Source organism: Ursus arctos, unplaced genomic scaffold (genome assembly GCF_023065955.2).
Source record: "Ursus arctos isolate Adak ecotype North America unplaced genomic scaffold, UrsArc2.0 scaffold_22, whole genome shotgun sequence".
NCBI classification, from domain to species: domain Eukaryota; kingdom Metazoa; phylum Chordata; class Mammalia; order Carnivora; family Ursidae; genus Ursus; species Ursus arctos.
In genome coordinates this window covers 4,332,890-4,351,154 of record NW_026622897.1, presented here as the reverse complement: position 1 = coordinate 4,351,154, position 18,265 = coordinate 4,332,890, and the positions used below count along the sequence as shown (strand labels likewise).

The 18,265-nt window shown below is 38.4% G+C and overlaps 1 protein-coding gene and 1 non-coding gene across 5 annotated transcripts in view; one reads left to right on the top strand and one right to left on the bottom strand.

The window, feature by feature from the left end:
• The window catches only part of GUCY1A2 (guanylate cyclase 1 soluble subunit alpha 2), a 425,356-nt gene that overhangs the window by 170,388 nt on the left and 236,703 nt on the right, over nucleotides 1-18,265 (top strand). The window contains exon 4 of one of the 4 annotated variants that reach the window (XM_057316734.1): nucleotides 15,433-15,558. The exons of the other annotated variants lie outside the window; for them this stretch is intronic. Within the exon in view, the coding sequence (XP_057172717.1) occupies nucleotides 15,433-15,558 (126 nt within the window). The remainder of the gene's footprint in view (nucleotides 1-15,432; nucleotides 15,559-18,265) is intronic. 4 annotated transcript variants of the gene reach the window in all.
• LOC113260252 (small Cajal body-specific RNA 7) lies at nucleotides 13,266-13,391 on the bottom strand. Its single transcript, XR_003317888.1, has one exon. It is a non-coding gene; the product is annotated as a small Cajal body-specific RNA 7 (non-coding RNA).

Here is an 18,265-nt window from a genome sequence, read left to right as displayed (position 1 = left end):
CACATACATAAATTATACAGTGCTTTACTGTTTAACAAAATAAAAAAATAGAGGAAGTTTTTATGAACTTTAAACTCTATAGTTGACTAGTATCATCCCATTTTACAGATGAAATCATTAAAGCACACATTGTAAGTGACTTACCCAAGATCCCTTAGCTAATAAATGATTGAGGTTGGATTTGAATATAGCTTTTGTAACTATAGAAAAAGAAACCTCGTTCTTCTTACCATGTCACATTTTTTTGTTTTTGAAAATAGTAATTTCATTTTATTTTATTTTATTCTTTTAATGTTTTTTTATTATGTTAGTCACCATACAGTACATCCCCGGTTTCCGATGAAAATAGTAATTTTAACACATCTATTTAAAAGAACCGTCCGTTTCTTAAAAAAACAAGAACAAAAATGAAAAAACCCCAAATCAACGTGTGTGTGCACACATGTGCAGTGCAGGTGTGTGACTGTAAACTGCAGTATAGTGCTCTGTATGACTTTGGCCAACTCCTTGAACTAAAAGACGTCTTACAAATAACCTTTGCTAGTGACGATTCTGGCTATGGAAGTATTTTCCTATTGAGATAGGAAAAAAAGGGGGGGGATCTGGAGAGCAGAGGTTTTGAACTGATAAGAAGGGAGGAACCCAGCTTATCCTTCTGCCTTTTAGCACATTTCATGTGTGCTTCCTTATTGTTGGCACATCTTCCTCTTCCCCTGGACTGCGGGTACCTGGTGGTTGGGTGCTGTGTTTAATCTTTTGTAACCACCCCAACAAGCCAGGCGGCTGGGAAGGGTAGGTGTCTGAGAAATAGTGCTTGAAGGACAAAGACTGAGGAATTGTTCCAGAGGAAGGAAAACTAAAGACACAAGACAAATTCAGTGAATAATCCTGTATTGGATCCTGTACTAGGAGGTAGCTGTAGAGAACATTATAGGGACAATAAATAAAATTGGAATGTGGACTGTACCAAAGTTATATTTCCTCATCTTTAAAATTGTTCTGTGGTGGGCATCCGGGTGGCTCAGTCAGTGACCGTGTTTGCCTTCGCCTCAGGTCATGATCCTGGTGTCCTGAGATCGAGCTCTGTGTGGGGCTCCCTGCTCAGTGGGGAGTCTGCTTCTCCCTCTGCCCCCTCCATCCCATGTGCATGGACTCTCTCTCTCCTTCAAATCTTAAAGAAATAAAAAATGAAATTGTACTGTAGTTATGTACAGGAGTTTCCTTGTTAGGAAATACACACTGAAATATTTAGGGGAAAAGGGGTGGATATGTGCCATTTACTGTCAAATTGTGTGCGTGTGTGAGAGAGAGCGAGAGAAGAGAGAGAGAGGGGCTGGGAGGGAGAGAATGAGAATAAAATTAGATGGGATAAATTGTTAACAAATTGGCGAATCTTGTTAAAAGAATATAGGAGTTTTGGGACTATTCTTGCAGCTTTTCTCTAAGTTTGAAATCCTATCAAAATAAAATATTTCCAAAAGCTGTGGAATAAAATTATAATTAAGATAGATAAGTCCAAAGGGACTTTCTATTTCTATTTGGTTGTAGTTCCAATTAAAAAAAAATCCAAACCTAAACTAAAACACATGAATGAGTTAAGAGCTTTTAGTCTATTTTCATATTTCAGTGTGTTCTGTTTTTTCTAATATCAGCCATACAAGCACCAAATTTTATATGTATAATCAGTGTCCACATGGAAGCCCGTCTATGGAAGGTATTTCCTCAAGTTTTGTGGTCTTATTAATCTTGGGACTACATCAGGTAAGGACCTTGAAGACGAAATTAGAATAGTTATCTGAACATAATCCCACTCTGTTGATCAAATATTGCAGAGAATTGAGAGCAGAATGGGTGATTCATGCCTCTGAATCCCAGATCATTTTATTGTTTTCCCACATAGAAAAATATTCAAGAATGAGAGCATCCGTTTCCAAACAATGAAAATGATGAAAGTGCTGACTGCTTGTATGGCTTGTTACGTACTCTCCCGGTGCCTTAGCAAATGACATCTACACCAGGACATACTCCTTTCTTCTTGTAATCCTTTTATGACATTTCTGGACTTCCCAAATACTTCAACTGAATTCAAAAGCCTCATCAATCATTGACATAATCTCTTCTGTAGACTGTGATTTTTTTGATTGCTTCCCTGACATTTTAAATACTCAGGGTAAATTATTTTTCACAGTCTGTCATCAGTCATTAGATACTATTGCCTGTGCTATACAAGTGTTTCTCTATTTAGCAACAGTGCTTTCTGTCTCTCTCTCTGGCAGTGTAGACCGTGAAACAGAATTTTCACCTGAAGCAGGACATCACACTAAGTAGCTGTTGAATGTTTAAGTAGAGTGACTAGGAGTTTAAAGTGAACTATTTAGAAGGTGGTGGAAAATCCTGTGACCATAACTATCTATGGTTACGATTCCCATGGCCCAGTTGTTTAAATTCATGACTGTAGATGCTCATTTTCTTTATTGTTGGACACATGGAATACTTTCTGAAAACTGTATCCATATTAAATACATATCCATTTAATTCTTTAAACATCTTAATTGTTGTATAGAAGTGTACTCTTATAAAATGTAGTGATTTATTCCCAAGTGTGAAACTTGTTTAGGATCATAAGCAAACTTATGAGGCAGATACCTGTCATTTCATGTTTTCTTGGGTCTTCTTAACCATCCCCTCCCACCCAACACCCACACACACATTTTCATGCTGTTAAATTCTCACAGTCTTGATCCCTAGGGGGGACAGGTTTTAATTAGACGATGGGCTGGTGGGAGGCGGAAATTCAGGTAACAGTAGTACTCACAAACCAGTGTCCTGTCTCCACGTGAGTATGGAGGGAAAATGGGAGGGACCTGTGGGGTAGAGTTACCACGGAGGAGCTGGCCTGCTCTTGGCTTCCTTCTTGTGTTATTTACCCAAGTATTTGGATAGTTCTGGTAAGTGAAATAGGGAGGTGAGCAAGCTTTACTACAGCATAGGTTCTGTAGACAGCAGAAGTTAAGTTTATAGGTTCACTGTTTGTTTTAAAAGATCTCCCACATTGTGAGATTTGCACTTAGAACAAGGTTGCCATGGTCACACAGCTTTAAAAAAAAAAAAATCTATTGCCTTTTACGGCACCAGGCCAACCACTTCATTGTCAGTGGGATAGAAAAAACAAACTATGTTGACCGTTGACATCCTTCTGGAGGCTGGAAAGGAAATAGCAGTATTCTGGCAAGTCCTGGGAATGGGACGGAGAGAGAAAAGCCAGTATTGGCTTTTTTTTTTTTCTTTTGATTATGACTTTTTCTACAGTGCACTAAAGAAGTGCTTTGAAAAGAACGTGACATCTTTCGTTGAGGAGAAATTTGAGATCTTACAGCTCTGTAATATCTTCTTCCTGTGAACTACTGCATTTGGTTGACCTTTGGATAATGCATTTTTTGTTTGCTTTCAAATATTAAGAAAGATTTCTCATATAACTTTTGTTTTCTTTAGGAGTTAAGGAGTGGTGGGGAAGTGATAAACATTTATGGGAAAAAAAAGAGCTCTGAATTCAGACGTTTTTGTGTTATATCTCCTTTGGGTCGAAGAGCCCCTAAACTGCTTATTAAGATATCTGTAAGAATAAGCCTTTGCTGCTCTTTTCTTCCTTCTGTGTCTCCTACATCACGTGGTTTTTCCTCCCCTCCCCTCCCTAAGGAGTGGCGTGTCCTCTTCTTTGTGCTTCTCTGCTCTTTCTTGGTGACCCCGGTGACAGGACATGGGATGCATGAGCAGGGCACGTTCACGAGGCACTGATGAGACCTGCCTGATTTGGGAAATGATTCTCACTGGGACATCTTAAGAGACTAGAACAGGACGAAATTCTTACACTATGTTTGTAGAATCTGCCAGTGCATCTCAGTAGATGTGCCATGTTCAACTTGGCCTCTTCGTTCCCATCTGCCCCAAATATAGTGATTTGGATTTTCACTAAGATCTTCCAGTCTCTGGCCCTCCTTTCCATGAATTGGTGGTATGTGACCTATTGTGATAGTAACAAATGTGGCTTACTGTTTTTTGCTTGACAGGGTCCTTTTATTAGCTATTACTTTATTTTATTCCTTCTTAAATTTTCCTCTTTGGTCCCTCTGCTAATTAGTACATAAAAGAAGATCTAACACATACCCACACAGGCTGTCACTGTTAATACCACCGTCACTTTGGCTTTGGAATGGGAACAAGAACTTAAAGCCAAAGGCTTCTCAGTATCCAGTCCATGTTTTTTGCACTATCTACATTTCTCTATTGATGAACCCCCTTATATGTCAGTTAAAAATATCAAGCAATCTAAATATTCATTTATTCATTCATACATGTATTGAACAAATATTTATTGCCCACTGGGTACATTGTGTAAGTTCTGATTTGCTCAGCCAAGGGTAGTAGAATGCTACGTAAGTTAATTGTAGACCAGTCTGTTCTCTTTTTCTCTTTGGGCCTCTGAAGCATCCTCTTCTGAGTCTTGGGTCAAGATACTATAATATAGGGGCGCCTGGGTGGCACAGCGGTTAAGCGTCTGCCTTCGGCTCAGGGCGTGATCCCAGCGTTATGGGATTGAGCCCCACATCAGGCTCCTCAGCTGGGAGTCTGCTTCTTCCTCTCCCACTCCCCCTGCTTGTGTTCCCTCTCTCGCTGGCTGTCTCTGTCTCTGTCGAATAAATAAATAAAATCTTAAAAAAAAAAAAAAGATACTATAATATAGAAAATAGTCTACCCCGATTTCTTAGTATATCTTAATATTAGACTTAGGTGTCCAATGTTATAATCTATAAAGCTTTAGTATCCGTAGACTGTAACCTTCAGATGTTCTTAGTAATGGCCCACGCTTGAGATTTCTGTAAAGAAATAATTCAGGAAGAAAAAACATTAAATAATGGCTTGATGGTGTTTATTGAATGCTCTTCATAATGGCAAAATATTGGCACCAACCCACAGTCTAACTATGAGGAAATGGTCAATTAAAATATGATAAATCTGCTTCCAAGCCCATTACACAGCTGTTGCAATGAGAGCGACATGGCAGGATTATGCTATAGCATGGGGGACTGTTTGTGATGTTGTTGTAGCTCTGGTTCCCCAGGAAACAGACTCTGATGAAGATTTGTGCTCAGGATCCCTCGGGATCAATGACCCAACCAGGCAAAGTTCATTAGGTTTCAGGTCCTGCGAGAAATGCTATGTGGCTCACAGCTCCACCGACGGGTCGTCCTTCTTTCTGAAAGTTAGGTAGCACATGTTTGTATCTTCTGCGTCTCCCCTTGTGAGGCTGTGAAGAAAACAGAGTGGGGGTCGGGGTGGTGGAGCTGGTGTGCACGTGCAGTCACAGCCAAGGTCTCGGCTCAGCTTTCCAGAACCACCCTCCAGGAGGCAAGGAAGCCTCAGCTGTGTATTCCAGCTCACCTCCGACATAACCGTCTTTGGAGACACGCTGCCCTGGAGAGGGGACGGGCCAGAGGGCCAGGAAGCTTTCTTCAGCTGAAGGCAATTTCCAGAGCAAGACTCAGATAAGAGCTGACCGCTACAATGACCTCCTGCCTCTGCTAGAGAGAAAATATTACACGAAAAGAAAAAAGCCAAAACGAAGTGTTTTGGTGTACGTATGAATCCAACTGTGTGGGTGTATACAAAAACTGGGGGACATAAAGAATGAACACAGCTCTGTTGTAGGGGTGAAAGAAGTCGTAAGAACATAACCCTTTCACCAAATAAACCATGAATCCAAACAGATTGCGGGTTTGCTTACGATAATGGAAGAACTCGGTGTATATGGTCTCCTCTCTTGATTTAAGAAGATGACCATTTTTGTTAATTCTTGCGTGAGTCAGGTTTTCCCTTGCGTTCTGTTTGTGGAACATGGTGAAGAGAGCTCAGGGTTCTGTCAGGTTCATGTCAAGATGGTAACACATGTGAATGGTCGCTGTGCTTGGGGTGCTCCCCCCATCCCTTCCCAGGGTGGCCTCACTCGTGATGCAGGAGAGGCGGTGGTTATGCATTCAATCCCTACATGTGCCGTCGGTACTATTTCCCCCCCCGCCCACAGCCCTAAATTGCTTCCCTACCCAGCCTAACATCTTATGTATGCATGATCCAAGGAGAGCTGAGTATGAAAAATGTGGATGGAGCAGGGCAAATCAAATATGATATCGAAAAACAGTTTGAAGTGTATGTAGTGTGGAGGAATAAATACAAACCTCTATTTCCCCAAGTTGGAGCGCACGTACGTGCAAGACCCCAAGCCCGGCATAAAGGCATCTCACGTCAGCTCCTCTTTTCGGAAGCAGACCTCCTCTATCTCTGCTGCTCACCTGCTTCCTTCCCCATCATAACTTGTAATGTCCTTCCAGATCCCACCTACTCTCTCTTCTTTCTAGTGTACTCTTGCCTTTCCTATCTATTTAAAATAGTTCTTTTGAGCTGCCTTTAATGCATTTTGAATTAGTTCTTTGGAAACAAGATGGGAAGACAAAGGAGAGCATGTGAGCTATTTTCAGGTGCTTTAAAGGATGTCTGTGGGGGAGAGCAGAGGACAGAATAGAACCAGTGGACTAAAGTTATAGATTTTGCCTCAGTGGAAGAAGGAAGGAACTTTGTGATTACTAGAGATACTGTTGGGGGAGCAAGCTTCAGGAGCTCCTCATCGTGGGTGGTGTTGAAGTAGAGGAAAGGGGACTATTTATGAGGACCGTTGTGTTTTGATGGAGGTTAGACTGGGTACCAGTGCAATTCCAATGTACTTGGTGACCTCGTGTGTTGATCTTCTGTGAAACAGTATAGCTAGAAATTCTCTTTTAAACAAACATAGACCTAATCCCATGCTATTATCCTCCAGAAATATAAACCTATTAGGATTGCTTCTTTGTGAGTGCTGTTAAGTCTGCCATATGTTACTGTAAAAGCCACATTGTGGATGTATGATGCACTAATTTCTGTCACACTTAAAATCTTTTTTTTTTTTTAAAGATTTTATTTATTTATTTGACAGAGATAGAGACAACCAGCGAGAGAGGGAACACAAGCAGGGGGAGTGGGAGAGGAAGAAGCAGGCTCCTAGCGGAGGAGCCTGATGTGGGGCTCGATCCCATAACGCCGGGATCACGCCCTGAGCTGAAGGATCACGCTTAACCGCTGTGCCACCCAGGCGCCCCTGTCACACTTAAAATCTGATGCTATTTGGCTAAGGAAACACATATTTTAGCCGTTGGCTAACTATTTATTACCTAATTTGTTTGGAAAGTTGTAAACTTTTCAGATTCCCATCAATTTTATTTCTTTACTACAACACAGCTTTCATTCCAAAAATGAATCCTTTCTGTACAGATTGGACAGGAGAATAGCTCCCAAGACTGGGTTGGAGCCTTCGAGGAGGGGAATCACCATTTAGTGATTGTAGAAAGCGTAATAATTAAAGAGGCATTAACGGTGATTAACAGCTCTGAGTCAGCCCTCTGAGGATCCGTCCCAGTGGAAGTGAGGCTCTCCTGTGGCCACTACTGTGGCCTCCAATCTGAACATGGCCAGTCGTCATCTACAGAAGCCAGAGTGCTCGCATTTGCATCGCAATTCCCTCCCCTACCTTCTTAGCCATCGGGTGAAATACTAGTAGTACAGGTGTGAGAGGGAGGTTCCAAAGCCTGCCAGCCACTGCTGTATTTTTGCCATGTGGCAGATTGCTTTTCAGAAGCGGGGGGCCCAGGGCTGAGGCAGGTGCACGTCCAGCTCCTCTTGGTAATCAGCTTGTGTGGGGGTGTTCTTTGAATCTGTACCACATCACTGCTGGGCTTTGGGCTTAGGTGTTCTACAGCCACGGGCCAGGGCACTTGGGGAAGAAGGCTGGAAAATGCGGTGAGACCTCTGTCACCAGATGGGTGGCCAACTTGTGACAGCAAACATAGCACAGAGCTCTGATAAGGTTGCGTGATCGTAGCAAGTGCTGCCCTGAGTCTGTCCATTCCTTGGTTCTCACCTGTGGCTATTTGTTGGCGGAGGAACAAGAATTCGTAAAATAAGCGTTCACACTGATTAAATTGCTCATTTAGTAGAATTTGACATGCTTGCGTAAAAAGGCCTGCCAGCAAGTATTGAAGGGTATGAAAAACAGCAATGGAAAAATTACACATATACAACATAGTACAGTGTACTTATTATATGTCTTATCTAATATATTCATCATGTATTCTATATATATATGGGTAGTTACACACAGCTGTATTTCTTTGTTCATATATTCTTTATTCTTTTATCAATCAAAAAAATCCACTACAGTCAAGCCAGTGTGTAAGTGATTAGAGTTCCAATAGTCATCTTTACTTTGCTTCTCTAAAACTCCGTGTGAGTTCCTCTTCCAGGAATTTTGTGTAATGTTCTTTCGGTCTGGAATGGTTTTCTTTCTGTCTGTTCCTTCTTGGCTGCCTAGATGACTTTTATTTATCCTTCAGATGTGTCACTTTTAAAGGATGCTTTCTTTGACCCCCTAGATTACATTAGGTCCCTGAGACATGCTCTCAAGCACTCTGCCCCTTATCACTGTAACACTGTCATCATGTGGTTCCTTTTGGATTATTGCTGGATTATGTACTCAATTTCTGGATTATTTAGTCTTTCACGTAGCTCAGTAAAGGCAAGACCTATGTCTGTTCCAGGCACGATAGTATTCCCAGTACTCAGCACTGAGACTGATACTGGCCAGGCGCTTTCTCTCTTTTATATAAAGGAATGAATAAATGTTGAATGGGACATAACTCTTGTCTTCAGAGAGGTCAAGTCTGGCTGAGGGGGGGACAAACCAGCAGGTGTTGTGTGATGAGTGCTAGGGGGTAGTCACACTGTGCTTGAGAAGCCACAAAAGCAGAGGCCGCTATCTCAGTGTGAGTGTCCAGGAAAGCATTCTGCAGGAATTTAGGTGTGAGGATTTGCAAGATGAGTTTAAGCAGATAACTAGCTAAGTGGGTTAGGAGAACAGAATTCCATTAAAGAAACAAAACAAAATAGAAAGCTACCACATACAGGAGCCTGTAAGCGAGGGAGAGATTGTTGGGCATTTGAGGGACATTCCAAGCAGTTCCTGATGACTTGTGCAGGGATGTGAATTGGGCAAATTGGGGGAATGAGAATGGGCTTGGAGTAAAGGCTGGATCAGACTTGCTGAGCTTGTATTTTATTCTAAAGGCCATGGATAATCCTGGGAGGGCTTTAGGCAGAGAAATGATATGTAAGATTTATGATTTTGAAGAGTGTATAGAGAATGGATTGCAGAGAGATCGGAAAGTAGACACGATGGTTAGGAGGCTGTTGAAATAACTCTAGTCTGTGGATCATGGTGGCCTGAACAAAGAGACAGGACAGACAGACAGGGGAGGGACGTCATGCACACACACACATACACACGTATGTTTTTAGTAAAATAAAATCGTACTCTATACATTATTCTGGCAGTTTTAATTTAGCTTTGTACCTTACCAACTCAAATATGTCTTTATGTCTTTTTCTGTGTTGGTTCGCCACTTTTAATTAAGGAATACATGTACTCCTCTAGATTTTCTTCTACAGTATTTATTTGGTCTTTTACATTTTAAGCTTCTAATTGATCTAAAATTTGATTTTGTTTGTGATGTGAGATGAGATTTAATTTTGTTTTCCACATGGCTAGTGCCATTTATTAGGTAAACCATTCTTTCCCCGTTGAATTAAAATGCTGTTTTGTGCTGCATTAAAACTTCTCGCATGCACGGATTTACTTCTGAATTCTCAGTCTCTTTGTTTGTTCCTGTGGAAATAACAAATGTAGTTGGAGTCCATTTCATTTTTTCTAGTATCTGGTTCCTCCCAGTAGTCTTCCTATTGAAGCATTTTGGGGCTATGTTAGGCATTTTTTGTTACATATGAATCTTAAAATGATTGTACTGGGAAGAAACCTTGTTGAGACTATAACAGGAAATGCATTAAATTTATACATTAATTTTGGGAGAATTGATAGTTTTATAATAGAAAGTCTTCATATTCTAAAATATGGAATATTTTCCCATTTGTTAGGTTTTGTTTGCTGTGTTAAGATTTTATGGTTTTCTTAATATAAGTTCTGTGCCTTTCTCATGAAATATATGACTTTACAGTTTTTATTTCTACTTTGAATATTTTCCCATTTCTACTTGTGGATTCTTACTGCTAATACAGAGAAAAGCTATTGATTCTATCGTTCATATTCTGCTACTTTACTACAGTTTTAAAATTCTAGTAGTTTTTTTTCCTCTATAAAATGTGTGTTATAAATGTTTTAAGCACCAAAGGAGGGGGGGAAGAAAGCAAGTCAGCAAGAAAGAGCCTCCAAATTAGAAGACTTTGTAGGTTTTCTAAATGTACAATCTTCTTCATTATCAAAAAGATAATTTTATTCTTCTTTCCAGTGTGCATAGCAATTATTTTATTTGCATATCTCCGAAAATTTGCTGGAAACTCCAACATAACATTGAATAATAATAGTGATAGCAAGCACACTGATCTCATCTCTGATTTTAGTTGAAACATTTTTAGCGTTTTATCCTTTAAAAGAAGCTTTGCTTCTGGTTTTCGGAAAGCAGCATTATGTTTGAGCAGTTTCTTTATATCTCTATTTTACTCAGAATTTTTATTAAAACTGTTAAATTTTATACTTTTCAAAAACTACTGATACAATAATTTTCTCAGTGTTATGAATGTGATAATTTTTTGCTGGTAGACTTTCTGATATTGAACTACTTTTTTTTTTTTTAAGATTTTTTATAAAGTAATCTCCACACTCAACGTGGGGCTTGAACCCAATGCCCCGAGATCGAGAGTTGCGTGCTCCCCTGGACTGAGCCAGCCAGGCGCCCCATACCTTTTCATTTCTGATATAAACGCTATTTGGTCAGAATGTATTATTCTGTAAGTTTATAGAGTCCGTTTGCTACTGTTTCAACAAATACTCATAAGAGAAATTGGTTTTAGCATACTACATCAAGTTTTGGCATTAAAGGTATGTGGTCTCAATAAAAATAATTGAGTAGTTTTAATTTTTTTTCTATGACCTGGAAATATTTAAATAACTTTCTAATTATTTATTTTAAAGACCAGGCAGAACTCAGATTGCCCATTTCTTGGTGAATTTTGGTCATTTATATTTTGCCATGAAATTATTTAACATTACATTTATACATTTGGTGACAAAACATTGTGATTTTTTTTTTTGATCCCTCTTAGTATGTACCTATGTTATCTTTCTCTTTCCTAAGTATGTATCTTTTTTTCTCTTAATTTTGGATTTTACCTGTTAATTTTTTAAAAGCTCAACACAGTTTTCTTAATTTGGAAGCTTTTTATTTGCTTTTTGCTGAAAACGTTGATGACCTATTTTTTTTTTTTTGAGTGGAGTTTTTACTGTGCTTCAGGATTTGTATGAAGTAGTCTTTGATTTCTAGAAGTGATAATTCCAATTTTGATTTTCTCTTTAATTGAAGAGAGTGTATTGCTTAACTTTTAAATAGATATGATTTTTTGGTCATCTTTGTTATTTGTAAATATTTGTTATTTTTATTACTATTAGAAAATGTGATCTGCAAAATCTTTACTTCAAAATATGGGAATTTTCTGGCCCAGTATTTGAGGAATTTTTATAATTCTTCACACGTGTACAAACACATATATGCAAGTGCATAGATTTATACATTGTGTACGTATACATGTGTGTTTGAATTTTGCTTATTTTAATTTCATTTTTTCCCTTTTTTATTTTTGCTCTTTGTTAATATGTATTTAATCAGTGACTCTGCTTTTTTAATCTTTGATCTTTTTGGTTCTGAAAAAGGCACATTCAAGTTTTCCAGTATTTTATTTTTATTAAGTTTGTTTATTGTATATTTTTTTATTTAATTTCTCTATGACTTTGCTTTTTTGTCTATTAGATCCATGTGATCCTGAGAGACGTATATCAAAGTTTCCCAAAAGAATTGTATAGAGTTCTTTCATTCTTAATTTTTTAAATATGTAAGAGCTTTAGTTCACATACCATACAAGTCACCCATTTAAAGTGTATGCTTCAGGGTTTTTAGTATATTCATAAAGTTGTACAACCATCACTAAAGCAATTTTAGAACATATTTGTCACTCCATAAAAAGACATGTATGCATTAGCAATCAATTCCTACTTGTTTTTGCTTCATGTATTTGGCTGCAGTGTTGATTGGTTTGTACAGGTTTGTACCTCTGAGGTCGTCTTTATTTGTGATTTTGTTAGATAATGTCTCTCTTTAATCCTGATCCACATTTTTAAGTTTAATTCTACTTTGTTTGATATTAATATTGCTCCTCGCTTGTCGTTTCTTGGAATTCTTTACTGTCCACCTTTTATTTTTTAAATCCCTTCTTGTAAGTGCCACTCTCATGCAGTAGTCAGAGTTCCTCCCATTGGATGGACACATAATTTACTTCATTTTCTTTCTTCTATTTTGATTTCTGATTAACTGTTTTTCATCTTATTTTTTTCCTGTATTGATCCAGTTGAATCAAAATATATATATTTTTACCTTCATAATTTGAAAGTTCTCTGCTTTCCCATTACTGGTATCTTCCTTTTGCTGTTATTTAAATTAGACCCACATGTTCTCTCATTACTCTAAAACAAATTATTACTTATTTTCTTCCTGAGACTATATTTTGCTTCTACTCACCCAAATTCCATTGAGAAGAGACTTTTAGAATGCTGATACTTCCTTCCTTTCCACCACCTCCTCTATTTCTCTCCAGCCTCCCAACTCCTGGATTTTCCTGAGATGGTTTAGTTCCAGATGGTGGATAAAATGCACCTCGCAGGAGTCGACAGTTTCTCTTTCCCTCTGTTTCATTAATTTTTATTTAACATTTATATTTCAAATGTATAATCTGCCATCCATTACGTGTGTGTGCGTGTGTGTGCGCGCACTTGTATCAAACAATCCTGACTGAAACTTGTGCCTTTCCATCTGTAGATTCAGGATTTTCTACAGTTCAGGGGCAAATTATCTCTATTTTTGGTTTAGTTACATTTCTTACTCCATTGGTTTCCTTTTCTCATTCTAGACCATGCTGTGTTTAGAGGTTGTACTTTTCATGAGTTGTCCTACTAAATCTGTTTGTAGTCAACAGAGGAATCACAGACAAACATATAAATAGAAAGGATTATCTGCTATTTTATATATGCTTTGCTATCTGAAAGGAAAGAGTAAAAACTGATAATACTGGAGTGTAATTTTATAATGCTCTCCTTTTTAAAAAAATACTTAGATTAATTACATAACTTACATAATAAAAATTTCCAATCATACAACATTCAACCCCCAATTACCTCTACTTCATCATTTCCATATGATGTTCTACTTTTTAGATGTAGTTTCTGGGTGAAAAACATATTCCAGACTATTCAGTTTGGCTTCATCTCCATTATGCCATGTTTCTCACTATTAAAATTTATATGCTATGCATATTTTAAAGCATATCTTAGCATATTCTCAAAATTAAAAACTTGAGGTTTAACCATCACAAGTACTTTTGTCCCTAAAGTACTTAATATGCTTCTGATAATGCCTATTCCTTTGGGTATTCAAGAATTAATGTTCAATCTGTTAGAGGGACCCTGTTGTTATTAGCAAATTCTTTGATAGCTCAAAGATAATAAAACCCTGTTTTAATTTTGAGTCTGAATATATATCCTGTTTTCTTTATATCATAAAATTTAAAACTATTAACTAATTTTATTATTATTATTATTATTTTTTTTTAAAGATTTTATTTATTTATTTGACAGAGATAGAGACAGGCAGCGAGAGAGGGAACACAAGCAGGGGGAGTGGGAGAGGAAGAAGCAGGCTCATAGCAGAAGAGCCTGATGTGGGGCTCGATCCCAGATCGCCGGGATCACGCCCTGAGCCGAAGGCAGACGCTTAACCGCTGTGCCACCCAGGCGCCCCTATTTTATTTTTTTAAAGATTTTATTTATTTATTTGAGAGAGAGAGAGACAGCCAGCAAGAGAGGGAACACAAGCAGGGGGAGTGGGAGAGGAAGAAGCAGGCTCCAGCGGAAGAGCCTGACGTGGGGCTCAATCCCAGAACTCCAGGATCACGCCCTGAGCCGAAGGCAGACGCTTGACGACTGAGCCACCCAGGCGCCCCTATTAATTAATTTTAGTTCACCTATACTTAAAAATAAATATCTGACATAAGTTGTGTTCTTTTTTGGAGGGGCACAGAGATGCCACAAAGGCAGTAAAAGGAGAATGACATGCCTCTAAAAGAGTGCAAAACCTTGTTTAACTCCTCATAGATTAAGACCAAAATTGATGGGGATCATTCTTTGCATTATTATCCTACCACTGAAACGACAAAGGTTTTATATCACTCCAACAGCAATTCAAATGAAACTGTATTGATAGATCAGATTGAAAACAATTTTCTTTTAAAATTAGAATTCGGGCAGTGAGATTTGAGAGCCTTTCACCTTTGTTATTATTTAGACCCATATGTATAATATTTACCGTGAAATCTCCTCTGGGTGGCTGAGACGAACTTCAGTCATTGCTCTGTAGATTGGCATGACACTAGAATGATAGTTTTATAGAAGAAGTGCCATCAAACTCGCTGACCAAACCTTAGGGGCTTGCTAGATGAAAAAGTTGTTTCTGGACAAATACCATCTACTATCACTTATATATGTGGAATCTGAAAACGCCAGCCTCATAGAATGTGGTCACCAGGGCTTGGCAGGTAGAGGAGTTGGGGAGATGTTAATCAAAGGGTACAAACTTCCAGTTAGAAGATGAATAAGTTTTTGGGATCCATTGTATGACTTTGTGATTATTGTTAATGTATTATAATGTATTATATACTTGAATGTGGAGAGAGTAGATCTTAAATGTTCTCACTACAAAAAAAAAAAAAGGGAATTATGTGACCTAATGAAGGTGTTAGCTAACAACACAAGGGTAATCATTTTGCAATATATAAATGTATCAAAAGAACACTCTGTGTACCTTTAAGTTATACAGTGCTATGTGTCAGTTATAGCTGAGTAAAGCTGGAAAAAGTTGTTTCTCTAAGAAGATAATTATCTCTTTAATAGATATTGAAATCTCTTTGCAGTTTGGACTTGAGATAGAGTTGTGCTTCAGTTACAGTATTTAGATATTAGATCGATGAAGCCTAAATAATGAAAAAACAGTTATGGGGGGTCTACAGCTCACAGAAGTGTGAAGTTGGCAAGTATTCCACTCCTCAGTTGATCTGTATGCCACTTTAGGACACACCTGTTGCTTTGGTGTTTTTCTGTGTTGGTGGAGACCAATGTCCTCCTTGGGTGATAAGGATGGTCTCTGGATCTAAAAACCATCTTTTATTGATCTTCTCCTACAGGATCCAGGACCCTAGTCAACACTGTATCTTTGGTGCCTTCTCTCTCTATTTACTTGGTTCTCAATGAAGGCAATATTTTCCAGAGGTCTATAAACCTAGAGGTCAGATTTATTACAGTCTTACAAAGTAAGTAATTTTAACACCCCAATAATATTAATTCACCTGAAAACTATTTCTTTACCTGCCACACACTCCTTAACCACCCCTGACACCCAGTATTCTGCCTTTCCCCTGCACTGAAACTGCTGTCCAAGGTTCCCAAAGTGCTGACCGATCCAATTTACAGTTTTCTGTCCTTACCTTACTCGACTTTGCTCTGGCATTTGTAACTGTTGACTGCTCCTTGTAGCTCCTTTCTGTTGATTTTAGTGGATGCACTAATTCATTCAACATCTAGCAATCTTTAGTGAGCACCTACTAAATGTCATGTGGAACGCGCAGAATGCTGGGCATTGATCATAGAACGCTGAGCCAGGCATGCGTTTCCCTCCCACCCAGATGTTTTTCTCTTTTGATAGTGTGCTTATTTCACAAGATGTAGTATTAGGCGGAGTTCACCTTGAGACCTACCTTTGCTACCTACAGTTGTGTGACCTTGGGCATATTTCTTAACATTTTTCACTTGTAAAATGAGGACAATTAAAAATACCTACCTGATAAGAATATTTTAAAGTGTAAAGTGATCTATGTAAAATGTTCAGCACATTGCTTAACACTCTTCTCACTGGGACTTCTCTAATTCAGGCCATATAATCTTTTAAAGACATTACAGCATCTCTCTGGTTGGTGTCTTTGATTCTGGTCTTGGCACCCTTAAGTCCAGCCTCCACATTGCTCATCAGCTAACAACTCATCCCCTCACTCCTGTTCCCCAGATGTTATCCACTTACTGTTTGCGCTTCCCTGACCACGCCAGGCCCTTCCATTTCTCTGGCTCATTTGTATTCCATTACTGTCCATCCATTAATGTGATTGTTCCTTCATTGTTGGGTTTTTGAACACCCACTTTTTCTTTCAGTCTCCCTTCTGACATTCTCTCCCTGAGGAGAGAATCATTGTTTTCTTCATACCTTCATAGGTATTCCCATGTGCCTCTGTTAAGCATAATCCCACTGTGATTTAATTATCTGTAGAGTCTCATGTCAGAAAAGAATGTGTCTAGTTGTCTAGGTATCCTTAAATGTGGCACAACTGTAACTTTAAAAGCTTGATTATATTTATCAAACAAATATTTAGATGAGAGCTTAGTTTCTATGAATGAAGTCTTAGTGACTATGTGCTCATGATGGGTATGTAGACATAAAGGGGATAATGTCCTTGTCCTCAAGAGGTGCACAGTGTGAAGTCAGAAGGATAGTAGATGAGGGACGAAAGGGTCGTATCACCAATGAATAGATTATTGTATTTTCATCTAAAGGACACCACGTTTAGGCTACTCATTTGTCTAAAGAGGTGAATTAACGGTAATTTAAAATTCTAGCTTCTAACTTACTTGTTAATGAAAGCAGATGTGTTATAAGTTTTGCCCCTGGAGGAACGTATTCTTACAGACCCAGATGTTGAGCTGTCGTAGCATCTTCTGATGTGAGACGATGAGCATTGTCTGTATGTGTCAAATGATTTACTGTAAGTAGGGGGTTCGCATCAATGGTAGGTGCAGCCTTGGAAGTGAACACCAATTGTCTGAGCTGAAGTGCTTTCTCTGTGCTTTCTCAATTTTGAGATAAGGTTTAAAATGTAAGTCTTGGCCATTGATTTATGGCATATTTGCAAGAGTTACAGCGATCTTTCAATAGTTTTCCATGTTTCCAACTTGAAGATTTTTCTTCTTTTATGATCTTGTACAGTTTGTGAGAAGAAAAATCTTTATTAGTTAATCAAGGATTGTGATTTTATAGAATTGCCATGTATAGGATTTGAGTGTAATATTCAAAATATTTCAGCTTTTCTTTATTGATGCAAGTCACTCTAGCATCCTGGTAGGTCTTGCTGTCGTCATTGGAGAATTAACAACCCTGTGCCTTAAGGTATAGAAGTACTTTGTAAGACAGTGAGGATTTCTAGCTGATGGAATGCTGTATTCACAGAATAGTTTTTAGTCTGTGCCCCTGGTGAATTTACTTGTTATTTTCTGGATGATTCTGGGGGATTCTGTCTTTGGGAATAGAACATAAGCTTACTGTATTATGTTTATATCTATGTTCTTTAATAACTCAGAGGGCATTTTCAGTGTTATGAAAAAAGCAAGTTAGGAGAAATTCTCTTTTTCTTTTCTGTGCATAAAGACCCTGAGTCCTTTTAAGATATAACTCTTCAAAGGATAGAAGCAATCCATGAAATATTTATAGTGGCACATGGAATTCTGTGGTTCAGCAAGTATAGTCAGCTTACAGGAATTTTTATTTATTGGGACTTTAGTTTTAATTAGACTTTTGCAATGAAAAAAAAAAAGCAACCAAGAACATTGTTTTTGAAGGGACATCCATATAATTTGTATTAGGACCTTTTAGTTACGTAGTGATGGTGGTACAGATGGTACTTCCTTTGACGTAGGAAGACATTTTTGTGAAGGAATTTTCAGACAGTCATCAAACCAAGAGAGCATGGTTTTAGAAGCCAAGAGAGAAGGGGGATTTAGGAGGAGGAGATGATCAGTAGAATCAAAGAAAAACAACAAACAAGGTTGACTAAGGGATCGAGCAGTATGTTTTGACTGAAGCATTTGTAAAAGTAGTTTCAACAGAGCAGTTGGAACAGGAGCCAAATTGCAATGAGTGTCATTCCCCTTGGTTTTTTCCTTCCGCCCTGGAGAACTGGACAGATGAACGCTGTT